This window comes from Epargyreus clarus, unplaced genomic scaffold, assembly GCF_041222505.1.
Source record: "Epargyreus clarus isolate Ecla_fem2 unplaced genomic scaffold, WU_Ecla_fem_2.2 ptg000005l, whole genome shotgun sequence".
NCBI classification, from domain to species: domain Eukaryota; kingdom Metazoa; phylum Arthropoda; class Insecta; order Lepidoptera; family Hesperiidae; genus Epargyreus; species Epargyreus clarus.
The window spans coordinates 5,039,396-5,067,242 of NW_027332213.1; the positions used below are offsets into that span (position 1 = coordinate 5,039,396).

General features: G+C 34.7%; 1 protein-coding gene across 1 annotated transcript in view; it reads right to left on the reverse strand.

Annotated features, from left to right (window-relative positions):
- Positions 1–4,471: 4,471 nt before the first annotated feature.
- The window catches only part of LOC140757978 (suppressor of lurcher protein 1), an 88,631-nt gene continuing 65,255 nt past the window's right edge, over positions 4,472–27,847 (reverse strand). Inside the window, exons 5-15 of the mRNA XM_073093905.1 lie at positions 16,626–16,855; positions 15,638–15,794; positions 14,928–14,987; positions 14,769–14,857; positions 13,384–13,503; positions 12,568–12,636; positions 9,815–10,001; positions 8,035–8,225; positions 7,063–7,270; positions 5,843–6,084; positions 4,472–4,609 (exon numbers count right to left, since the gene is read on the reverse strand). Of these exons, the coding sequence (XP_072950006.1) occupies positions 4,539–4,609; positions 5,843–6,084; positions 7,063–7,270; positions 8,035–8,225; positions 9,815–10,001; positions 12,568–12,636; positions 13,384–13,503; positions 14,769–14,857; positions 14,928–14,987; positions 15,638–15,794; positions 16,626–16,855 (1,624 nt within the window). The 3' untranslated portion in view covers positions 4,472–4,538. The remainder of the gene's footprint in view (positions 4,610–5,842; positions 6,085–7,062; positions 7,271–8,034; positions 8,226–9,814; positions 10,002–12,567; positions 12,637–13,383; positions 13,504–14,768; positions 14,858–14,927; positions 14,988–15,637; positions 15,795–16,625; positions 16,856–27,847) is intronic.

Below are 27,847 nucleotides of genomic sequence, written 5' to 3' on the forward strand. Positions count from 1 at the left end.
TGTGGTTCGACTCCGGTACCAACGCCGTGCCTATTTATACCTAATAATAGCAGAGTTAAGCGCTGCGGTGTTCTGATTTAGAAAATGTGGTAAGGGAAACATATTTTTCCGACACGTTCCAGCTTAGTTTTCAGGGGCCTGTGGCCGACAGGTAGGAATATTTAATCATATCTGGGGTTGATTACAGATGTCCATGGGCTGCAGTAGCTACTTACCATTAGATACACTGCATGCTCGTCTGCTAATCCTTTATTATAAAAAAAATCATAAGCTTTAGGCAGAATCTTATGTGGTCCGACTTAAAGATGGTAGAACTCTTTGTGGTTCGACTCTGGAGGCACCGCGAATAGAAAATTTTTAGCTTAATCAACAGTGTGCAGAGCTACTATGTGTTTGAAAGGTCCTCAGTTTTTATTAAGAACTCTTAGGTGTGTAATTTGCCCAATGATATTTCCTTCGCCGTTATAGCAAGTGATAATTAATTTCCAATATACAGATAACTTACAAATTTACAGGTATCGGATTTAAACCCCGGATCCTCCGATTAAAAGGCTGGGTTAACGCCACTACGTTATCACTTCTCTTATAGATAAGTAGCGTTAAGTCTGTAGTTATAACACTTCTCGAATATAGTGTTGGAGGATGCTTTAACCCTTCCTTAGCTTAGCCGATAGAAAAAATTGGATCTTTCACCCGTAACAGTCTTCTTATCAATCGTTGCTGAAGTTATCACAGCAATTAATAACTCATCTCTCCCGGAACTAGGCCGTTCAAGACTGCCTATCAATCAATCCCCAGTCGTGACATCGCTAACGCGAGGATTTGTCTTCCTACTCTAATAATCCTTCTATTATTTCCTCGTTTTTTGAAACCACGCAATCCAATTTATATTTCTATGTAATCTATATTGCTCGTATATATTGGCATTTTATCTATTCATACGCAATAAAATATAACATAAATATAAAGTAATGCAGCATTGGTTTTGTAAATGTTTCTGACTTTTCTTAAGGTATTTAAAAGCTGTAACATTTAAAGGCTTTTGACAACGTTTAGATATTTGTCGACTATAGACGAATAGTCGTATATACATAACAATAAAGAATCATGGGTCTTTTGTATTATCGTATTTGTGCGCAATGTTTACAAATTATTCGGCGAGTTACTAGTCAACATATACATACATACATAGGGAATTTACGTTATAGGGAAGGACATGCTTAAATAGAAAGTATAAAGAAAAATAATAATTTTATGTTCTTTAATATATGTTTGTCGATACGTGTACATTCTCAATAATATTGTATTTATTAACATAAATACCACATCATCACACAACAACAGGGATGAAATTAATTTCAATAATAAATCTTAATTGTCTGACTTAATATAGATTAATTTTCTTAACCGGATTAGGCTCGGGCGTTCATAAATTATGAGGAACAATGTAGACAATTAGAGGCACCCAAATTCTACAATACATTTATGTGGTAACACACACAGATCCACTCGCACACACCCGAAGATTTTTCTTTTTTATACAGTGTTTCTATTTTATTATGGGATTTTCCTACAAATTGGAGAATATATAAAAAGTATGCAGATATTCATAACATTTTCAAAGGTCTATGAAGTCGACGAAACCTATATTATATTTGTTGCCTATAGTCTCGAGCTTCTCACGCTAAAAGAAATCTGTGCCGTACGTTCAGTAAAGGAGATTATGATTATGTGACTTCGAAGAACTCTTTTGTTTCTTGATCTTAACCTCTGCTTTGGGAAGCCTCAAACCGCAGGGCTATCTTCAGGGATAATTTTTCATAACAGAATTTCATCCTCTTTTGAGTAGAAGACACAAAACCACCGGTTAAGTCAAGCGCAAAACGAGAATCGGTTACCTTTGTGCGGCTTTCATTTCGATTTCCTTCACCTTTGTTTAATGAAACGGAAAAATCCGAATGATGTTGTTTTTTGTTTTTCCCATTCCTCGATTAATTTTGTGATTGTTTAACAACAGCCGTTCAATTTTCTATCCTATGTTGCGTATGACGTCACTCAATAAAAACTAAAAAATGTGTGCACACTTTGTGAGCAATTGATATAACAAGTAACTTTCATAGCATAAAGTTGCGCTACGTATATTTCCGTTTGCATTGCTCTTTCTTGGTTAATATGTGTATGCAAGGTATATTTTTTTAGGGCTCCGTACGTAAAATCGAAAAACGGTACCCTTAGGATCACTTAGGATTACTCGTGCGTCTGTTCATCCGTCTGTTACAGCCTTTCGTTCATTGTCTAAGTATGATATACTCGTACTTGTTAACCTTCATTGTATCAACGAGATAATGAAATATGGGATCCTGTTTGCAAAGGATTTGTTTTCCAAAAGAGATCAATTATTATAAATTGTATTTCTACCTACCCATTGATTAAGCAAACATGTTGAAAAGCGTATTGAAGCTTTTTAATATTTAATTGCTTAGGAATATTAAGTAGTCATTGGAATATTTAGACATATTGTAACTTTTGAACTCACCTGACCAATATACGAGTATAACCATCTAAAACCATATGAACATTTCCCTCAAAATCATGTTGGCCTTTGTGTAGCACATATCGTATAAAAATCCACCAGTACCAGGCCAATAACGGTAAGGGACTACCACTGACCCATTGGAACCAAAATCTGGAGTAGGTACGCTCTAGGCTTTCTCCAGTTATTGAGCTCCGCGGATCAGCAGCGGCTCTTAAAGGGAATTTGCAAAAAACTGGTTTTTTTATGATTGAAGGAGGTACTCCAAACAAATATAGCAGCATATGTAATCAAATCCATATTGAGCATGGGCTCTATTTGAAGTTTATCATAGATGCGTTGCCACCTGAGGAATAAGATGATCATCCCATATGTAAGTCATTCAGCATCCACACTCTTCCACCGAAACGTACAAACTGCTGCTACAAATGGTTGTGACGATAGTACCTCCCCGGTCGAATAATTGTTTTAGAAATAGTATAGTAAGAAATATGAATAGGCTATTATCTTAGTTGTGTTAAAAATCCATAAACTAGATCGTGTTTGGTTTATAGCATAAAAAACAAAATTTTCTCTTGGCACATCCTGATTGAATGTCAACTCACGTGATTTATAGCTTCGCCGTCTATTTGCAATGGTTTTCATCCCTTCACATCGTGAGCTCTCCCGTATTCTAAACCCTTATCCCTTTTACCCGCATAAGGGTATGCAAATACCCCGCGAAATCTTTCGGACCCTCTGTGAAGTATCCCAATTTGCATACAGTTTATGGATTGCGAAAATTGAAAGAAATCAACTTGTCTGTGTTTTTATAACGTCGAATAATAATAAAAATTAATTTTCTCTTCTATACTCATTGTTACACAATAGGATTCCATGCGTTGTGGACCATGACCGTGCCATGGACATATAGATGATATTTTTTACGGGAACTACTAGAGTTTAAATTTCATGCACATCTCATGCTTTGGATAGGTCTTCAGGGCGTCGGTTTTGTTTTGTTTTTATATGATAGGAGTAGTAAACGAAATTGGAGTAGGTATACCTCATGATAAGTGGACACTACCGCTCATGGACATCTGTAATCAACCACAGATACGACTAGATTTTTATCTGAAGTCGGCCATAAATGCATTGCCACTTCCATATTAAAACACATATGCATAAATCGGCGAATTAGAACACTTCGTTTATTAAAGATCATTGCAATGTATGAAACTGGTGGAGCTTAGGCATAAACCGGACTGAACTTTACTGGTTCAAATGTCTAGTGACCACTAATTATTTATTTATACACAAACTTCCTGAGTTTGCTCCACAAACTTCGAGTACAGATTCCCATATGGCTTGGTGAATGTGACAGGCGAATTTAGTGTCTAATAGACAGATCCTTCTGGGAGCAAGTTAAGAAATATACCTGTTTAGGATTTATAAACCAAACTTTCAACATTATCAAGTTTTATGAAAATTTAATTCTCCAGTTCACTCTTGAACAGTCCTAATTTTTCTAGCTTTTCCTATCGGAAGAGACCATGACTAATGGATTGTATATCTTATTATCGAATAGGTATTAAATTTTGCATAGAATAGCATGTAACCTTGCCACTACAGAAATGCTTGTAAACTTGCCGCTTTGCAGCCTATCCAAAAGTGATAATTACTGCTTATTGCCTACCAAAAGATCCATAATCCAGCAGTAAAAAGTTACCAGAAGTCGAGCCCATATGTGTCACAGCACTAGGAACTAAGTTTTAAAATCTCTTTTTGATATATCTGTCTAAACTCACCGACACTCAAACATGAATACAGTAACAGTTACATCACTTAAAAGGCAAATTTAAGCCTCTGTTCATAACGTTAATATAGAATTATGTTCAAAACCAATTACTTCTCGTAATAACATAACGTACGGAAATGAGAGCGAATAAAACTCAAAGGTAGCAACAGTAATAATTTATTTCCCAGTAACTTTACTTGCAAGGCTTGCAAAGATGTCGACGTTTCGTTATACGAGTATAATTAATATCACATCAACAGCGAGCCAGAATATAAGCTTTGATGTATGTGCCGCAATACCTGTAACAAGGGGAAGCAATTGTTTATTTTATTACAAGAATGTTATATCAACAACAACTTTCATTACTACATCGGGAATATTCTTTCTACCCATAGAAATCTGTAAACTCAAATATTGAAGTTTTATCTGATGTCGGTCACAGGTTTATTAATATATGTAAGAAGTACTTCTTACAGATATTAATAAACCTGTGCAAGTGCAAGTGTGACATATAAAATCACATTCCAAAAAATAGTTTCAGTGAACTAAATATCCAAAACAACGATTGATTTTCAATCTATACCTATTACCTACAAAAATGTTTTTCCCAAAATTTAGAAAAAGTTAGAGTACCGCGTTAAAAAAAAATAAGTCTATAAAATCTCCACAGTATTTACACTTTTTTAAATTGTAAATGCGGGTGAAACCATGGGACACAGGTCACATGATATGAAGGTTTAATTAGCATAAGCAATGCGGCGCTGATTGGTTGTTAATAATGATAATGGAAATCAAGCAATTGCTGTTTACACGAAGATAGTTATCAGTTTGCAAGCTTACTAGCACAAGATATTCGAAACTATAGCTTCGTGTAAGCTCGGCTTTAGGTCAGCCTCGAAAATTAAATCCATATTTCAATCAAATCAAGTTGACACCGTAATATCTTAGATGATTTGATATCATATTACTATGATATTAATTGACGATATAATAATATCGTAGTAGACTATACACTTCAACTATTTTGCAATCTCAGCAGATCACCCTCATTAGCTAACATAGTTCATAAGAAAATAGTTGTACAAAAAAATATGAGACTAAAATTGGCTTATCGATAAAAAACGTCTTTAAAATAAATACAGTCAAATATTATTATTTCCTATTCATGACTTTAACGAAATAACATGAAGAAATACTCAATTAAGAAATAAAGAAACCAATAAAAGAATATGTATGCTCAGGGCTCTGTTACCTTTAAAGGGTTTCGTAAAGAGTCGCTATCGCGTAAGCGCATTAAAGGGGATTTTTGGCCATAGTCCGCCGTACTGCCCAAAGGCAAATTGGCAGTCTTCACACACCTTAGAGAATTTATTTCATCTAGCTATTAGGCGTATAGGTTTCCTCACAGTTTAGGCAAATAAAAAATAATTTATAGTACGCTCATAACTTCGATAAATTAGAGGATTGGGAATGGAATTCCCGATCCCCCTCAAACCCCCGATTCCGCTTCCGAAAGAGTAAGTAAACGTTACCTGGTCCTCCATCAACCGCACTGGACATTGTAATCTTATGCATTTCCGAATCCCCCAAAAATATGTAGTTAGCTTTGAAGCCAGTGCCGTCCAGTCTATCATTCGACTTGAAGGTGACGCGGAAGAAATCCTTCTCCGACGTCACAAGTAGCTCCTTCAATTGTCCGCAGTGCCTGGGACTCCTGGTGTCGATCATCTGGTTCGAGAACTGTACGTAGTCACTTGCTGATAACGCTTCGCAACTGGAATTTATAAAATGCTGAGAAGTTGAATTTCTATGATTTGGCTGTAACTCTACTTGTTGTTTTAGTAATGATAGATGTGCCCTTAAACCCAAATCATTATGCACTTGTAAAATGTTAAAAGCAAACCCTTATTTATATTTATTTTTAAATATACATTGGTGGAGATTACCGGGTCATCCTGAAAATTCTGCAGTTATTTTTGTGTCATTTTAGTTAACTTCTGCCCTATCCAACAGGGTGTAAAGGATAGTCGGTTGATTATGTCGAGTTCAAAAATGTAACATAATGCATTATAGTTCTATTGATTCAAATGATTATATATACGTCACCGACTGTTACATTATTAAATCTCAAAGTGTATTCATGAGATGTACGTCCACTTGTATCAAAGTTTAAATATCTAACTACTCAGTAATTCAAACACTTCATCGGGAGTCTTATGCATTTGATTGGTTTTGAAACAGAACACAGAGCACATATTGAACTTCAGAACAAGTAGAATATTCCTATAGTCTAAAATATACTTTACGTCACTTGGCACTTTGATTTATTTCGCGGCACTCGCAGATATAAACTGATTCATTCGAGTTGTGTTTGAAGATATTTTTAAGCTCCCGCAGAATTGAACAACTGTTTACTTTCGATTGGCTATGATCCTGCTTGTTTATTGCTTTTACAGAACATTGTTCGGGAACTTTTTAATTAAATAACTAGGTTTGTTTGAGAAATATTTATTATTTTGGTAGTGTAAAGAAAAACGTCAAGTGTTGAATACTGATTTGACTTGGCTGACTGATAGTAGAGTTACCTATAATATTTTTATAAAGAAATTATGTATTTTCGAAATAGTAATTATTCGTGTAGAAAAATAAATATGTCACATTATTTTACGTTCTTAATTGTCGAAAATATTGAAATTATAGTGTAAATGTCAAATTAAAATAATTTAGGTGAAAAGTAGCTTCTTATACTTACGGAACAACACCCTCTACGTCAAAATGAGTGAAACGCAAATGTATCCTCTCATTCTTATTGCCGTAGAAGAAGTAATTGCACTCAGTGTCCCGCGGATAGAGGCCAGGGAAGTTCGGTGACGTCATCACACCCCTGGTCCGGTCCGTGCTATTGAATACGAAGGCACACGGGAATTCAAGTAGTTGCTTTCCGGTAGATATGCCATAATCTGTAAACGAATTTGCTTGAATTACCCATTATAAATGATTAATGACATCGGAACATTAAAAGTTTTTTTTTATAATATAAGAGTAGCAGACGAGCGTGCAGTCCACCTGATGGTAAGTGGCTACTGCCGCCCATGGACATCTGTAATCAACCCCAGATAGGATTAGATATTCCTGCATGAGGTCGGCCACAGATACGCCGCTACCCCTGAGGACTAAGCTGGAACGCCTCGGAAAAGTCTGTCTCCCTTACCACACCCTTCAAACCAGAACACAGCAGCGCCTAACACTGCTGTTTTTAGGTAGAAATAGGTGTGGCGGTTGTGCCGCCGGAGTCGAACCACAAAGGGTTCTACCACCTTCAAATTGATTTCAATGCTTGAATGTTAAGCTTAGAATCTAGAATTTAGAAACGTGGTATAATGTCATCTTTGTTTTATATGTAAATAAAATATGTATGTAGGAATTCATTAATCGTTTCTAAAAATATATAAGAATACAAGAACCGCTTGTGCATTTTTTCACTCTCAAACATTTCTTATTTTGGAAAATAACCTACATCTTGGAGAATGATAGTGTTATCAAGAAAGCTTAATTAATCTTTAAAGTTTAAAGTAAATGTACTTTAATACATTGATAAGTAGTAAAAAATATATTTTTATCGTCATACATCTCTCAAACCAAAATAAGCGTGAAGAACTCCTTCAGTCCAGCTACTACAATTGAAAGGAAGGTTCCACTTTACCATACTGTTTGAAAATATTACCTTCAACAAAAGAATACGTAATCTTGAATCCTCGGCTATGTCTCGATGAATATATTCCGCGGAATTCAATAGATAACTTTGGTCCATTCGACATAATTGGTTTCGGAATATCGCTTCCGCAATACGAAGCCATCTTTTCTAGTCGTCCGTCCACGTACAAAAATATATCTAGAGAGTCCATGCTTTCGCAGCTGAAAAAACATTTTATAGATAAACTTAAAATACACAAAACGTTTTAAATTGTTTAATAGAAGTAAGTCAAGTACTTTCTGGTTTATGAAATCATCCATCTATGGGTTTTGTCGTAGTCGCCGCATTTCCCTGAGTGTATTAGTAACCGCAATAGATGAGTAACTTTTCAGAGAGACACTGATGGCTTATCCTACGATAAAGTCTCTTTTTTACCTTTTATGACATTCAGGGAAAGAAATGGGTAATTCTGCCAATACTAAGTGCAATAGTTTCCGAAACAGTGAACCTAGTATCGACCTTCATGATAAAGACTTTTACCACCTACAAAATAATTCTTCATTTCAATCTTCTGATCAATCGACTTTCACATGTCCCTACTACCAAGGTTTTTTATAAGTTTGACCTTATTTGTAACGAAGCATAAAATTAAGTTGGGCCATTCCTTTCATTATATTTTTATTCAACACGAACAAATAGTCAAAATAACCATAATTTCATGTATATTGGTGCCAAGGACTACGCTTGATAGATGACTGAGAAACAAATTCAAATGGAGGAAATGGTTTGCGCCATCAGAATGGCGTTACATTAACATTAATAAATATACAATGACGTGTTCCGAAAGGGTACTGAGTAAATTGTTGCCGGTCATTAGTGTTGATTTGGAGAAGTTATGTCTAAACTAAAGGCTGGTTGACCCGAAATTCCAGGGAAAGCATTAAGCAATAATTACATTTTAAATGTAGATGGAGATCTATAGATCTGCTGATAGGTAGATAGGCGATATAAATAGATCTATTAATAGAAGGATATCGAAAATTAGTCCGATTGTGGAAGAATACAAAAGGGGTGAACTTAGAAAACAAATTAGCAATTTCATCATTGTAAGCAATGTAAATAAATAAATGAAAGATACATACAATGCACCAGTAAATGAAAGGCAGCAATGATAAATATAGCAATTAATGTATAATTGACCAAGGATAAAGTAATTAACGAATTTCTACACAGTTCAATGGTACGAAAAATAAACCACAGTTGCGGTAAAACGGAATAATTCGGGTATGAAAGTGAGTGGCAACCGCAAACAGCTGATGTTAATCGTTTAACCGCTGAACGCAGTGACAACCGTAAATCATGCGCGAACTGTTTTAACCGTCCGTGAATATAGAGGTCAACGATGCTTCATTAAAATGTTGATAAATGAGCATGATCGCTTTATTATTGTTGAATGGAAAATTGGAGCAATTGCACTGTATTTTGTAGCTTTATCTACTACGAGTACAATTGTAATTTTATTAACTTATTTTGGGTTATATTCAACATATTTTTTGCTCTCTAATAATGGAATCACTATTGATATGACAAATTATTCCGTTGTCGCTGACTCAGCTACGCTTATTAATGAGAAACAGTCCTGAATAAGATTATTCTATTATTATTACTATTGTATGTGATTAGTGTTATCATCATGTACAGTGATTCATCCATCATCAAACAACTAATATACTTACTAATATTTAGACACATAGTAATTCTAGAATCTTTCTCGAAATACGCTTCATGTCAAACTATTCACTAAACTTACTCGATAATATCCCCCGTGATCTTTTGAAGGCTAAAGTCTTCGAACACTAATCTGACCCTCTGCCGCCCTCTGGCCAGGAAGTCATAATGACATTGCGTTTTCTGTGGATAAGGCGCGGGGTACAATGGCGAGATCAATTTCCCGCTACTGGTCTTATCCGAGCTGAATACTTGATGGCACGAAGAGGCTGGAACAGAGATTGTCGGCGTATGAATTTGAAAACACAATTAACTTCATTAACTGATGATGTATGACTTTGTTGGTTATCATTTCAATGAAATTCCCAGAGTATGGAAACCCTTGGAAACATTCTGAGTTATTGCTAGTTTCATGATCGATAGGTTTATGTCATCGTCGTGCATAGATGATGTATCTACATTGCATAATCCAATATTTGTGATACAACACTATACTAAGATAGGATTAAAACTACATCGCAACAGTCCGCTACTAATATGTATGATGGTATATATCTTGTGGTATATATTTTACGTATGTATATGTGGTGGTATGTTTCGGTGGTATATTTTTTTATTTTTTACATCTGCACGCATCCTTTGTGGGAGGGTGCTACATACTGCATGGTTTAAAATATATACCATCATACATATTAGTAATCCGCTACTAATCAATACAACAATCATTGCGAAGTAGTTTTCATCCTAACTTAATAGCATGGATTTTCGCAAAGTAACGCCTTATACAGCAGTGACTAAGCAGTGATAGCCTAGTGGTTAAGAAACTCGGCCTCTCGATCGAGGGGTCCGAGGTTCAAATCCCAGGCACGCACCTCTGATTTTTCAAAGTTATGTGCGTATTAGAAATTTATTATCACTTGCTAAACAGTGAAGGAAAACATCGTGAGGAAACCTGCATACCTGAGAGATTTATAAAAAAAAAATCTCAAAGGTATGTGAAGTCTACCAATACGCACTTGGCCAGCGCGGTGGACTATGGCCTAATCCTTCTCATTATGAGAGGAGACCCGTACCCAGCAGTGGGACAGTAATGGGTTGTTGATGAATGCCTGATACAATTAACTGTTCAACACTATACCGCATTTTACAAAATGACGCAAAGATACAATATTCGTATTTATTTTTGGTTGTCATACGATCTAACACCTGCTGATGTTCCTAAAAGGCCAGTTGACATTTTGCATGTTACCATTTTTCAATGTTACCATAATTCAATCATCAAAACGGCGGTATTATAAACCAAGTCTTACCACTTTCACACAGGGGAGCACTTGAGAGGTATCACCACTTCATCATTTAATTTTCTGACCAAGATTTAATCAACGAGTATGTCTAAGACGGCACAGATGTGCTTGCTATTAAATTCCACTAACGGTCACCCATCGATGACTGATCGTGCCAAAATATTTCAATATTCAAGACCCAATAAGCTATGATCGATACGGTTATCCATGAAATTATAATTCACTAGCACTAGCGTTTTTTAAAAAAAATAACATGACACATATAACTGAAAAATTTGTTCGTTTATTGGAATAACACTGGCGCTATTTTTCGAAAATCGGTCGTACCAACTTCAAAACCTTCGTTGGCTCATGCACAACAACTTTGCTAAAGATAATAATGTCATGATCAAATACATAGTTTACGATTCTATTGAGGACATACAGACAAACATTCATTTTTATATAAAGATTTTCAGTTTTAGGCAATGTCATAGTGACACTGTTTTCTAAGGATAAAGCGTTATAAAGAGGGAGGATCAATTTTCCGCTATTGCCGAATTCATGATGGCGTAATGCTGAAACGAGCTTGTCATTTCACGCCTGGCTTCAAATTTTATCACCACGCACTCTGCCTCGGGGTGATGAGCCAATATTCTTAAGATGTGCTATGGTGCAAATGGGATTAGAATTACAATGATGTGAAGTATAAGCGTGATAGCTGATAAAGTAAAAAATAATATTAGATACAAAGTAAAAGTTTATATGTATTTCAAATTTAAAATTTTTGGTAAACAAATATAAATTATAGTTGTGGTTACGTAATAATAATTACATTCATAAATTACATGTTCATATTATCAATAATGACTTATAAGGACCTTTCCTTAATTTTGAATTTAAAATATGTTGTAAGTTTCATGATCGAAATATAGGAATGCTTACAGCACAGATGAAAGGTTGTATTTTAATTAATTATATCGAGATGAAGAATATCAAACATGAAAATTTCCTTAAATATAATTTTAAGATATTTTTAAACTATTAAGTTAAGATTAAAACTACTTCGCAACAATCCGCTACAAATAAGTATGATGGTATAATGTATCTTAAACCATGCAATATGTACCACCCTCCCCCCTCAAAAGATGCGTGCAGATGCAAAAATTAAAAATATACACCACCACCAACAGGTGTTTCGCTCCAAAACGGAGCATCATCAGGGTAAGTTGACTCTACGACGGTTAATAACGATTAACCGTCGTAAAGTCTGTTAACATCATACATATTTGTAGCGGATTGTTGCGAAGTAGTTTTAATCTTAACGTAATAGCATGGATTCCTGCAAAGTAACGCCTGATACAAATAACTATATTTTTAAACTTTCAAGATTTTAGTCGTGTAAGAAGTATTCAGTACCCCTTAGTATTTCATCGTATTTCCCATATATTTCCAATCAGTTCTGATACAATCCAATGGAAATGTATGGGCAAATACGTAAACAAATACCAAAACAGTAAAATAGAAACAAACTGTAAAATAGAAAACTTACTAGCTGCGCTCACAGCTGGGCCCAAAGCAGACGCCGCCTCCGGTGCACTTGACTTCTTATTGTCATTTTCTGTAAGAAATATAGTCATTAATAATGCAATATTTGTAAGGTGGGAGAACCTTTTATGGTTCAACTCTGGCGGCACCCTCTCCACACCAAATTCTAAGTAATAATAGCATGTTACAAATAGTATCTTTGTTCATGATGTAGGCAAACACGGTCGGTTGCGATATTTTATAGCCCAAGATCCTACTATTAATTAATTTCTATGCTCGTGTCTTTTAGTAAAAATATAAAAAAATAATACGAGTTTACAAGGTTATCTTACTAAATACGGCCGTAAATAATGATTTCAATTTCATTTAATTAATTTACTGTAAAAATAATTCAATGAGAAACGCATAAATATGCCAATAAAGCAGTGGGACCTTAGGCTTTTATCTACGAGGAATGACACTTTTAAAAACGGGATGCATATGCAAAGTCGTTTGTAGATTCAGTTTTTTTTATAGTTTAACCTAACGATTAGGCAGACGTGCTACCTGACGGACAGTAGTCAACGCCGCCTATGGACATTTGCAACACCAGAGGAGTCGTCAATGCATCGCCAGCTTTGTACGAGAGCTCTTTTTGTACCTTTTTACCTGTTATCACTTGTTGAGATCAAAGAACTTATGCGGTCAACTTTAGTTCGGCATTTAGGTTTTGGTTTTGAGCAAGTTATGGCGCAACGCGTTATTGGTATGAAAGCTCGTCTGTCATAGCGATTCAACCCACAGTTTAAATACCACAATCAGTAACCAATGCTTACTAAACCTGCGCTAGTTTTGTCGTCCATTAGGAACTGGTAGCTAGCTTTGAACCCCTGTCCCGGGGAGTTTGAGTTCGCAGTAAATTGTACCAGGAGGTCTGGACCCGTCGAGAGAATTTCATAACCTGAAAAAAGTAGTGTATGTAATATATTTTTTATAATAGCAAGTAACAAAATATAACATTTATAGGTAAATAAAAGAGCAACAGAAATAAACTCTACATTTAGGTATATTAGCAGTATTAGATATAATGCGAAATAATAAAACAATAAATACGGTACAATTTTACAATAATTACACGCGAACGATTTCCACAATTATATTCATCGATAACCACTCGTAATTAATTTATGACGGTAATTGTGGGATATCCTCAGAAGATACATCACAGAAACTTAGTTAATTGATTCAATTATCCTTAATTGGAGTGATCCGAGTGATAAAATATTCAAATGTATTTTAATCGAATGTAAATAATAATTAATGTGTTGAAATGTGTTGAATTGAAATAAATTTCAGTTCAATATCAGAGTTACAGCTCTAAAGTATACACGTACAATAAAATCTTAAAGTTAAAGAATATGTTTTTGTGTAGTATATAAAAAAATGTCTCATGTAGACCACATGAGACATTTTTTTATATTTTTTTTTATTTTTTCATATGTCAATAAATTCCTATTTCTTACATTATTTCTTCTTCTTAAATTCAGATTTGTTACATTCATTCCAAATCTACTATAGCGCAAAATTATCTTTGTTGGTAGATCGCGACTTTACAGAAAATTATATTACGTTTTTAGAAAAGGTTACTTAATAGGAGTCTAATTGGTTCCTACATCTATGTACACAATATAAAGACGTAACAGGTGGTGTCGTACAAAACCCACTTTACTGCCAGTTATAATCCCGGTTTTGAACGAACGCCAAACATAAAATTATTACGTCATTTACGTCACATAACAACATATTGTTATGTACGTGAGATTGATTTTTTATGGACTTAATAGGTAGGTATATTTGTCTTTACGCGCCTTTGGATTTTTAATTTCAAATATAGTTAGAAATCTAATAATTTACTGAGGATTTACCTTAGAAAATTCTCATTCCCAACGTTACTTAAGTTAAACCCCTATATAATTAAGTATAGTTAGGATCGTATTTTTCTTATTCTTTAAGAACACACCATACAGACAAACATATAGTAAATTTCTGCACTATATGTCAATACAATTACCACTGAAGAATGTGAAAATTATTTTCGAATAACAGATAAAATCTTTAATTTTAATTGAAATTCAAGAATAGTAAAAAACCACACAGTTAATAATAGGTGCCTTCACATAATTATGTATGATAAATAGTAAAACTAGTTAATTACTAATACATTACCTATTATTTCATTACACAACATCGCTAAAACTGGAGACGTTGCGGCTTTCCCGTCAAATACTTTGATGATATCGGCCCTATTTAGACAACTGTAATGCAAAAAAAAAAATGTAATTTAATGTAATTTTCGCTACAATAAAACTAAATTACTTTTATTACCTTTCGTCTCCCTTCTGCAAGAACGACTCTTCGAAAATAATTTTTATTCTCTCGTTTTTCCTTAAACAGAAAATAATTATTTTAGTTTCATATTATATTGAACACAAAAGCTGAAATTGACAAAGGCACAAGTTACGAAATAAAATGTTAATTTACACGAATCACTGAACGTAAATTTATTTTGCTGTAAAGATCGAACAAAATGTTTTCAATAGGCTAGCTTTTAACTGCTAATTCAATTATGATTGTGGAGTAATTAAAATAAAGAATAAAGGAATACTAAGTATTTTATTGTTTTTGTAATTTTCATAAAATACATGATAAATACTTATATAATAGTTGTACCAAAATGCTAAGTATTTCATATGAATTTCGGGATTCTTAGAGCTCTGTGGTTTCACACTGTAATTTATTTAAATTATAATGAACTCTAAAATTACGTTACCAAGTTTGAAGCTTATATAAGTATTATAATCATTTTGAATTTAGAACAAAAACACGTTGAAAATATACGCTGTTTATATGATATTCCAAAGTAACTGATTACACTTTTTATTAATTTAGATAATAGTAATACTTCTATTACTGTCAAATATATTCCTTATATTAAAAGTCATATTAACATGCTTTAAGTTTTAAGAACACCGCTTTCAATATTACATTTATTCCGCACAAGTCAGTTGTATAAGTAGGCAATATCTTCCACTTACCTAGCGTGAAAATGATAAGTGCATCTCACGTTACTCGGGTAGCTGGAAGGATATCTAGGGCTATAAAGGCGGCCATGCGCCGGCTTGTTCAGTTGAGAATTGAACACGTAGTCACAACCTGTGTCCGGGATCTGCACGCCGTCTGTTTCAAAATTACCTTTAAAATGAAAGAAAATAACGTTTTAAGATCGAAAATTTCGCATTAAACCCCACTTTTATCTTTATTCTTGGTCGTAAAGGATTTTATTATACGGGATGCAGGTGAAATTTAAAATATCATTGTGCGATGACGTGTACGGAGTATATAAAGTTAAACGAATTTGGTATCATTCTAAAATATTTTGTGATCTTGATTTAAATTCAGACGTAGAATAACTTTCTATGTTCCCTATAAATTACAATTTACCTACCAACCAAGTTTTGATTAGAAGTTGTATGGTGAACCGTTTTTATTACTAAGAACTAATATGTTACGTGTATACAGCCGTCTTAACCCGAAACACCAGTATAAGCACAGTTGATTTACGGCAAAATTGGACGCATTGGAGGAACCTTCGTAATACTCTAGCATTTAAGTCAGTCATTTAAACATGTTATATGACCTAACCATATAAGACAAGATGTTTTCTGCTGCTGGTATGTAGCTACAAGCTATAAATAGTTCTATCCCTAGATTAGTATAGATATCCGCCATGTAATTAAAGGAAGCCACAATTGGCAAAATGGGTGACAAACAGTCAGCCATTTTCCCACTATGTCTCTGACTGTCATGGTGTAATTTACGCGGAACAATGCCGACATGTGCAGTAAAGTAGTGCAAAAACAAGACTAAAGTATCGCTTCATTCGTAAATAATCTAAAAACTACATTTTTTTAATATTGACAATTTCAAGTGTTACTGAACTGGTTACATTTTCTTGTTGGCAGTGAGAAATCTTTACTAATCTATGCTTCTACCACTAAAAACAAAACAAGTTTTGATACTCACGCCTATCTATAAACCTGTATGTTCCGATAAACCCTGACGCATTGGACGCCTTTTCTCCAGAGTTCAACTCCAATACGAGAAATGGTCCAGGGGAGTAGAGAGCTGGTGGTGCGTCCACTCTATTCCCACAGAGCACTCTTGACCAGGCGGAGTACTCGTTAATTCCAGGAGGTCCTGGCCCGTGAATGCCACCTTCGGAGTAGACTTTGAGGTAGTCACCACGTATACAGCTGGAAAGAATGATTCAAATTAATAATAAGCTCTTGACTCCAAAATGATTACTGAAGACAGTTATTATAACTTTATTGTTAGTTCACACAGGTATCCTTTCATCATGACATTGAAACTGAGCTATTTGAGCACACAGTTAACTCTAGTAAGACGTGAATGACAACCCATTTGCGACAGTAATCAACAACAAATTATATTGGAGTTCTGAGAAGTGAGAACTAGTTTGGTTCGTTTATCTGCTTGCCATGTCCTTTAAACAACAATATGCACTTAATACTGCTATTATAAGAGGTAGGTGTAATGGTAGTGTCGCCACAGCGAACCGCGATGGGTTCTTCTGTGATAATTATAAACTGTCATTTGGATGTATCTATCAATAGTCAAACGGTGTATTATATTATTTCCAATATTTATAGAGTCGTATCGTAAGCACTTCATTTTGTTAATATACAATTGAAGAGGTTATTAAAATAATTCTGCCGACGGCAAAAGCAAAAATATTCAAATATGCGCTCACTCGACCCGAAAATGTAACGAACAACAAATTAATAAGATGACGTAGCTAGCTAAATATGTGACCGTAAAATTGGATCAATCAAGAGCAAGCCTTGTTTCGCAGCGGGACGGATCGTAATAGGATTTTTTTCGATGTCTGCTATTTTCGATTTTAATTAGGACGATCCCTGGATCGCGGTATAAGGTTAGATGTTGTTGTTACAAAGAATTTATTGTACCAATTAACTTGGATATAAATTGAAGATAACGTTACACGATAATATATTACATTTTTCGTATAAAATATTTCTATTGTTGCTGCCGAGGTAGTTTCTGTAAGAATACCTATTATATACAATTGTTATACTATCTTCTCGTGTTTTATTATAAATTTGAAGGTTGTTTTTAATAATATACATAATATATAATGTAACAAGTATAATAATATATACATATTCCAGTTTAAGTTAATTGATACAAAAATGACACAAATATAATTTAACCGATAGATATTCAATTTTGCTAATGTAATTTATAATTCAATATTGACCCACAATATTGAAACAATGATTGACAACCTAAAGCTCGTTCAGTTATTAACCACTTATCTATTGTATCTATTCTATAATATATTATAATTCTTATAGGAGATTGCCCAATATTTTCCCCAAATCGTAACTATTAATAAACAATGATGAAACACAACTCCACACTTACGTAATTAGCAAGAGCTCTTCTTTGGAGCTCGTGTCTTTGACAAATGCCGTTTCACTTAACTGCCGGTGGAGCCTGTCATATTCATAAAGGTTATTTGTAAAACCGAGTCGTTTGTGAGAAGATCTGACTTTGAAACGTGACCTTGTAGAGATACGGTATTGACGTTCAAAAAAATTCTCTAATAATCTTTTCTTCTTGGAACAAAAGTATTTTATTTAGTTTGATTTGAGACAGATACCTTCTCTTCAATAAGTTATAACCCAACGTCTGAATTCTTTTCATACAGTATGACATTACTTTGATGATATACAAAAGTTATCAGACAGAAGCCATATTTCAAATTTCTTACAGTCTCTTGTATTTTATCAAAGGATTGGAATATTTGTGTCCTGATTTTAATATTATACTAGTAGTGCCCGCGGCTTCACCCATGGTTTAAAAAAAAAATTCTTTAAAATGCAATCTATCGAAAATTGGTCGTACCTACCGACTCAGAAGTCTTCGTGGGCACATTAATATATTTTAGTAATATTTTTTTATTATAAGAAAATATACGCAATTACGTTTCTATTTAATCATAAGAGACTCGCACAAAAAGGCTAACATCGAAACTCAAATTCCCTATCCGTAGCATAATAATATGTGAGACTCGATGAGAAGAGTGCATGACGTGTCCTATGATGACGCTCACCCATCTAAATCTCCACCGCGCCCCATGATACTTACCTTTATAAAACTTTATAAACATAGCGTATCCATAATACATAAAGGGGATATGTGCGCTCCAGTCGCAAGTCGCAGTCGCAACTCATATTAGTGAAGCTAAAATAAGCATAGTTAATGAGGTCATGGTAAGCTTTGTTTGTTTATGGTGAATTACTTGCGGTAAGCAATGATCCAGTTCCATTCATCTGTATGCAATTAGTTTAATGCATATACAATTATATATTTGCAATCATTAAGATTTAAACGTTTGATATTTTATATTAAAATAATATAAGTAGTGTTAGTAGTTATAGTACTATAGTCACTTAGTAATAATCAATGTATCTAATGTTTTGCCTACCTACTAAACTTTGTCAAACTTCGATCATAGATTCGATCTCTTCAAAGATCAGAATTTTTAAACATTAAAATGTAACATTTTTCGTTATCAATATATAAAACTCAAGTAGCGCCGACGCTAAATAGCTTATAAAATGTTAAAAGGGCAAATAGCTTAAAAGTTTAACACAACATTATGATTTTCATTTTGAAATACTTTACATTAACAGCATTAATACATGAAAGTACTACATAACCTTAAGTTTTTGAGAATTCCTTTCGACGACAGAAATGTTTTATTTCAGAATAACCTGGTTTCGCATTCCTGTAGATGAATAAAATTTCAATTTACATTTATGACTGTATTATAAATGTACAACTAGAAAGCTTTATCCACGTTGCGGTATTTTGAAGGTGGTAGAACCCTCTGTGGTTCTACTCCGTAGCACTATCGCCACACCTATTTCTGCCTAATAACAGCTGTGTTAAGCGCTGTTGTGTTCTTCTTTGAAGGGCGTCGTAAGGGTGACATGTTAATCCGAAGCATTCCAACTTGGTTAGGTGGAGCAACGGATATGTAGGCCACATACGAGATCTCAGACCTCAGATACGAATCTAATGTTATCTAAGGTTGATAACAGATATCCATGGGTGGCAGTGGACACATAGCATCGAATGGTATACATACTCGTTTGCTACTTCTGTGACGTTTTACGCAGGCTTGTGTTCTTAACTGGTCATAAATTGGAGTACTTGGAGCATCTCGGACTACGAAGTTGGCAGTAAAAACCAAGTACCGACTGGTTTAAAAGTTGCTGGCGGGTAACGCAATGAACTTTAGTTCATTTGTTGTACGTGTACCAACCGAGAACATATATAAATGGATTGATCAGGAATATCAAAGTTAAGCTTTAACTTTTATATGATCAGCGAATGTCTCAGGCGAATTTACATAGACTTATTGACAAAATTTTAGTTACCATGACCATATCCATTCGCGGTTATATGCACTAATCAACACGATGTTATAAAACTAGTCGTCTTGGTTAAAAATACACTAACAGCACTATGCACTATGCTCGAGCGGTGACAAGTGTTTTCGACATCGGGCGAGGTAAATTGCGTCAAGGTAAAATAAAATAGGTCAGGTTCAGTAGCTAGAGTTTTTTTTTAATAAAAAACGAGGATTCGTATGCGGTGTTTTAAATTCATTACTTTTCTAACGTTTCTTCGTTGACTTCTGCTAAACGAGTTTTCTCTTTACACACTCTTGAAAATATCGGGAAAAAACTTTTTGCACATAATTATGTATGTTGGTTTGTGGTTTCTTTCATAGTTTAGAAAATGATACATAAATAATATTTGTAAAATAGATATAAAATATATTACAATTTTTAAAATGTATGATAATCTTATATGTCAAATTCTCGTGTCACAGTGTTAGTTACCGTACTTATTCGAAACGGCTTAACCGATTTTCACCAAATTTTATAAGCATATTCAGTAGGTCTGAGAATCGGCTACTATCTATTTTGCATACTCCTAAGTTAAGGGTTGTTCACCCTTAACTTTTTTATTTATATGGCAACACAAAGTTTGCCGGGTCAGCTAGTAAGATATAAGACCTTAGTCACGAGAATACGACATTTTGCTTCATCGTTAATGCGAGTATTAATTTACTTATAATACGCTCGTCGCACATAACTTAAAAAATCTCAGTGAAAAATCCTTCGTGTCTTAGATTAGAACTTCGGACCCGTCGATTATGAGACCGCGTTTCAACCACTAAGCCATCATTGCTTAAATATATCAATAAGCAAAGAAATTTCTTTCTTTCTTCTTCCAAGTGAGCGATTTCTAAAAATCATCTTTAAGTTTAAACTTATAGACTTCACAACACTTGACAGTTAAAATTGAAAATGTGTCGCGAAGTAACTTTATTCGGCAAGAGACAGCTCACGACAAAGTACGAATAAACTTTAGTACCTACTTATAGAACGTGACAAAAATTATTTTACTCAAAGGAAAGCTGAATCCAAAAATCAGTAAGTCGTAGATATTTTACGATAAACTTTTATTTTATAACTTGAAAGAAAATATAGCTACTATTAGAAAATTATTAAAAAAACAAAACATTCGACATCTTAAAAATATAGCCTAAGTAACGCCTACAATTTAAACGAATCCAACGACACCTCTTATGTTAAATACAAGACCGGGCGAGCCAAAGAATGAGTCATAAATATAAACATACCCACGAAGAACACTATTCTTCGTAGTCAGTTAAAAATTAAACATCCCCCTTCCATATATTAAAAATTACAAAGCCTAACATTAAAAATAATAGAGGATATAATTATGCTCCACTCATAGTTTGTAGAAATTAAATTAAAATTGAAATTACTGCAGAATACAAAATTATAAGTACGAGTACATATTATATCGTCATTTGGAAAATACGCCTTTTTTGTATAATTGTTGTGTATTTATGTTTCAGTGGGTACTTCTTATGATATTAAATACAAAAAATAAAACATATATAAGTAGTGAAGGATTTGGCCTACTCAAATGTGTTGAAATAAAATGTTGAAATAAAAATTAACTTCTCATAGCGTTCATGGCTCAAAAAGCATTACGTTTAAAACTACCGTAAAAAATTGATTTACCTGATAAACACAGATAAATGGATATTCAGAGGTAGCATAGTTGATTAGGAAAATCTCGGAATTATTATAAACTTATTCCCTAATGACGGATTTTGAAGATGGTAGAACCCTTTGTGGTTCGACTCCGGCGGCACCACCGCCACACCTATTTCTACCTAATAACAGCAGTATTAGGCGCTGCTGTGTTCCGTTTTGAAGGGTGCGGTAAGGGAGACAGACTTTTCCGAGGCGTTCCAGCTTAGTCCTCAGGGGTAGAGGCGCATCTGTGCCCGACCTCAGGTAGGAATATCTAATCCTATCTGGGGTTGATTACAGATCTGGGGTTGATAACAAAAACTATTATGTGGGAAAATTTAATATAGAAGCAAAAAATATATATTAACGAAATTGTTAATATGGTCTGTTACTACTATGTTCAGGAAAAACACTATATCACGTTGAGTAAGAGAAATTATTTCCTCCAACACAAGGAAAAATGATACAACTCGAACAAAATAATTAATTGGCCGGAAGAAATCCGCATTTAATTGATTCCTTGGACACAAAATCTTTATTCGGAGTAATTGTGCTCCGTATGTTTCCTTGGCTGTACTTATTGTATCATATACGTTAAAACACACGAGAGTAATTACTATAAAAGTAAGAAGAAGGTGGTGGAACCCTTTGTGTTTCCAAAACGTGGGCATCACCGCCACACCTATTTCTGCCTAATAACAGCAGTGTTAAGCCCTGCTGTGTTCTGGTTTAAAGGATGTGGTAGGGGAGACATACTCTTCTTAGGCGTTCCAGCTTACCCCTGAGGGGTAGCACTGCAACTGTGGCCGACGTAAGTAAGATTATCTAAACCTATCTGGGGTTGATTACTGATGTCCATGCGGGGCAGTAGTAACTTACCATCAGGTGGACAGCATGCTCGTCTGCTACTCCTTTATTATACAAAAAGACAAATTTAATTATCTTTAGGTACAAAAAATTTGCATTTTGCAAAATTGAAATTTGAATCTGCAAGCGAAGAGCAATATTGCAGTTTGAATGCAGTTGTTTTCACCCGACAGCAGAGGGTAATATTTCTGTTGGATTTTGCTAAATTGTAGGAGCGACACAGGCAGCATAACTTTCCTTTTCAGTTCATTGTTTTTAAGCAGTAGGATTTTTTGTTATTGTACTTTTCAACCATTAAAAGTTCACAATTAAGTATTCCCAAAACACCTAAAAATATTTTGTCATACATTATATTTATTTAAAGATATCACTATTGATATCAAAGCGATATCAAATCGCTTTCTATATTCGACGAAAATACGACGAGGGGTACTATGCGTGGCATTCATGCACAAATAAAGGACAAGTAACACTCCCGAATCAAACTCCTAGTATTGACGGTAATTTTCCGGAACTATATTATCTTTACGCTCTGTTTCCTATGGATAATTGGGCGGCTTACCACTTCCTTACTGAGTCAGGATATAATTGTTCTCAAAGTAGTTCCCAACAAACAGTACCAATACGAGGCTAGCCATAATGGCGGTTTGTGACGGATACCAGCAATTATATTTGTCAGAAATTTTATTGCAAACAAAGTTTTCTATATCTACTTTACAATATTCATAAAAAAATACATATTTACAATACCTATATTATAACTATATTTATGTACATATATACAAAAAAGGGGAATAAAAAAAAATATTCACTATAAATAAAACAAACCATCTAAAATAGCCGTGTGAGGCATGGTTCCCAAAACGCTGGCGGCGTTCCCTTGCTGCACTGCTAGGCTCAATCTTTGGACGAAGTAGCCCTTGTATAATAATATAAGTAGCCTCTTTGGTCACCAGAAGCGAGGACAAGTCTGGTCGACATATCTGACATGAATTTCTTCATATCAAAATATTTATAACTACCGAGAGTGTGCACCCCACGCCCTTTTTACAATTAAATATATCTTTTTTTGTTGTTAATACAATTTTTCATTACAATTTTTCTAAGCTTATTTTATATTTTTTAGTTTGATTTCTATTAAAGCGTGTACTTTAGTTTTTTTTTAATTATATTTATTTTCATATACTATTGACACTTCCGATCACCCCGCTGAAAGGAGACACTGCCTATGATTTTAATACTGTAATGGCGTAAAAATAGGAAAGGCTTTCAAAAATAGTTACTTTTGAATGTTCTCCATTACCACGATAAGCGATTAAATCGAATCAGTTGAAGTATATACTTCGTTTGTATATACGGATTTTGCTTTCACGTAGGCGTTAAAATTTTATGAAGTCTGCTCATATTGGGAGGATTACATGCCGTAAAACATATCTTTTTATCGGCATACGCTTACAAAATCTTAAAAAATCACTATCTACGTAGCTGCGTACTAACACAAAATGTACTTTAACTGGTAAATATTTACATCTACGAAAAATTATTGGTATCGCTATAGAAATAATCTATATCAGTTTCTATGACAGGACAGGAGAGCTGGACATAAGCCTGGAAATGAAGTTTTGTTAGCACGCAGTCCGCCTTATAGTATATTAATGACCTGCTTGAGGTCAACCACAGATAAGTTGACACTTTTGAGGACAAAATTACAATGCCTTTGATAAGTAAGTCCTTTATCCTTAGTCACCCTTCAAACCTGAATACAGAAGCGCATAAAGCTGCTGTTATGAACAGGAAAAGGGAATGCGGTGGTGCTTCCGGAGTTAAACCATAAAGGGTTCTACCACCGCCACCTGCGGTCCATGGACATCTATAACCAACTCCATATAGAATATAAGTTCTATCTGTACCGTTACCATGAGTTTTTAGGTTTTGACAAATATGACTGTTTTCGTATTTGTTTACGTATTTGCCCATACAATTTCCAATCAGCGCCCCTAGCGGATTGTATCAGAACTATAACGTAACGTCAGTAACGTAACATTAAATGTTTAAATTGACAAAATGGCGCTTTATGATTTGTGTCTCTTTTTTGCGAACATGTGATGCAGGCAACAAGACATGAGCACTTACTTATTGTTACGTTTACTCATTCAACTGAAGCAAACGGAACAGAATAATGGATTGAGTAAACGTAACGTAAAATTGTGGGATGTTTTTTAAACTCATGGTGAGGGTACTGGAGCGGATCATAGATACGTTACCACTCGTAAGGATAACAAATTCAGGCGATGATATACTTCAAAATATCAAAGGTGCCTAGGGATTGATTTTGAACTTCACAGTTTCAGTATAAGAGGCCGAAACACATAAATCTGTAAACAATGTTATCTACAAGTCTCCGCCGTTGTTCGCATACTATATTATTAGGTCAATAGTTCCTGTAGGATGACAAAATACTCCCGAAGGTAATCGAGATAGTTATCGGCTACCCATTGACGGTCGCAAACAAGCAATTGATCTTGAGAATAGTACCATACGATTTCTCGTTTGTCATAAATGGTACAATTGCGACAATTCCTTTTATCGTGGGACTTTTACGAGGGTCTTGCTCTTATCTCAATTCTGGGTTATCTCACTCAAAAGCGTTATAGAAGAGTTGAGCGATGCGGGTCGTCTGTTAGTGGTTGTGTAGTTTAGTGTTTTCTAATTTCTTTAGTCTCAAAATGTATTATCAAAGAGGCGGGAGAACCCTTTGTGGTTCGACTCCGGCGGCACCACCGCCACACCTAATGCTGCCTCATAACAGCAGTGTTAAACGCTGATGTGTTCTGGTTTGAAGGATGTGGTAAAGGAGTCATATTTTTCCGAGCTGTTCCAGCTTAGTCCTCAGGGGTAGCGGCGCATCAGTGCCAACCTCCGGTACGAATATCTAATCCTATCTGGAATCGATTACAGATGTCCATGGGCGGCAGTAGCCACTTACCATCAGGTGGACCATACCCGTCTGCTAATAAAAAAATGTCACCTACCTGTTATTAATATTACTTTTGCTTACAATTTTTGGGGAAGCAAAGAACGTATTCTAGAAAAATGGATTTACTAATTGATCATCCTCAGCATAAATTAATTGGGAATTGGTCTTAAGTGCGGATGAAAAGTAGGCGGAAGAAACTTATCTGAAGTAGGTACTTAATCTTAAATGAAACGAACTTTTGTTACAGCTTAGGTGTTTTAGGCATTGAAAAAAGTAGATAGCCCAAAAATAATTTACTCGTAAATAACAGTGTAAATAAACTTCTAAAACATAAATTGGCCACAAAGGGTTCTACCGGACCAAGGGTATCATTTCTTTTTGTGTTCCTAGTTATATGAAGTTCTAGAAAGAAAAAATAAAAAATTGAAGTCGAATAGATTGACCATAATAGACCCGACATTTCTCCAGGACGTATAAAGTCCATCGAACTTTTAAAATGTAATATGAAAATGCAGTTTACAGGTTGCAAAATGGTAGTTTTCCTTTGTCAATAAGCAAGAAAACCATACAAGAAACATCCCACAAATCTGGAACTGTTCAACGATTGTTACTTTACGTCGACTCATAAATCGCGGTATCTAGAACCGACTTGATACTTAAGATGTGCATGCAACTCTCGAGATCTCGACAGTCGTAATGGATTGCTTTGCTTGTTTCCATTTCTTGTAATGAGGCTGACGGGACTTTTAGATGCACGCTGCTTCCAGCGATGTATTGTGGAGCTAAACGTATGCCTTGTATCAACACGGATTTATGTGACGTTTATTTCTTCTAACTATACGGACGGTTTGAATACATCTTTCGCATCGCTACATACGTTTCAAGTAAGTTTAATCAGCATATTTATGACTTACAACTCACAGTGTATACCGTTTATTTACGAGAAATATAAAAATATTTTAAGGATGAGTTAATTTTTTTGTAAAACGGTATGAACTGCATTTTTCATTAAGAAATAGAATACATTGAGCCCCTCTTGCAACAACCAAGCAACAATTCCTTTTGGCGACATGGCTTGTGTAGTACCTTCTTAATAATACTTTTATTACAAATATTGCTGTTCAAAATTAACCAAGATTTAAATATTTTATTTTAAGATTTATATCCGCGTAGTCATGTAACGAATTTGAACCAAACAACAGTTTTATATAATCTCAACATTGATTCCATTGTCCAGTACGTGCCACGGTGCCGATTTTTCATAAAACTCGTAAAAACTGGTTGTGGATTTGTGAATTTTTCCGATGTTTGCAACAATTTTAAAGTGGTTCAAAACAAGCGTTGCTTACGTTAGAAACCTTTTTTAAACTCTGCTTAAAGAATATTTTACGTGAAAATATATTTAACGATTGTATTGGAGTAAAATGAAATTAATCACAATTCTTGTATTGGAATAAATTAAATTAAATTGTAGTATTACTGAAAGACGGTGACAAGTGCATAGCTACTCCAGTACCCCTACCAGGAGTTTTTACGTTTCGACAAAAATGACTGTTTTGGTATTTGTTTACGTATTTGCCCATACAAATTCCAATCAGCGCCCCTAGCGGATTGTTTCCGAAGTATAGTGTCGGAACACGAGTTACAAAAACCGTTTTTTTACAATAATTACGTTACGTTTGAGACATAAACAGCCGTCAAATCGCGATTTGGCATTATGAGTTGCTTATTTGACAATTATCAATCCGTAAAATACGTCATGACATTTACATTAACGGACAACCGAGTTGTCAGTCAGCGGACTTTTCGCCGTGTTTTGTGTTTTGCTCATTTTGTTTGAAAATGTTTGCCGCTAAATACCATTTTGCTGGGAAGATGATTGAGCAGCAGGAGGAACCAGACCATCGGGCGAGGCAGCGGCTATATTTAAAGAAACGGAGCAACGTATCTCGTGTCTCGGAGAAGAAGTTCATCCAGTTGTACCGGCTCTCAAAGAGGGGGTTTACCTATTTGTGCACAGTATTAAGGGAAAATACTGATTTAAGGAAATCACAAAGGGTGTCGCTGGAGACTAAGGTAAGATTTTGTTTTCTATAGATACCTAATAGTTACTTGTCGTACAATACAATGTACAAAATTGTTATATTTCTAGGTTCTTAGCGCTTTACTATTCTACGCCAATGGCGATTACCAGCGTGTCATTGGCGAGG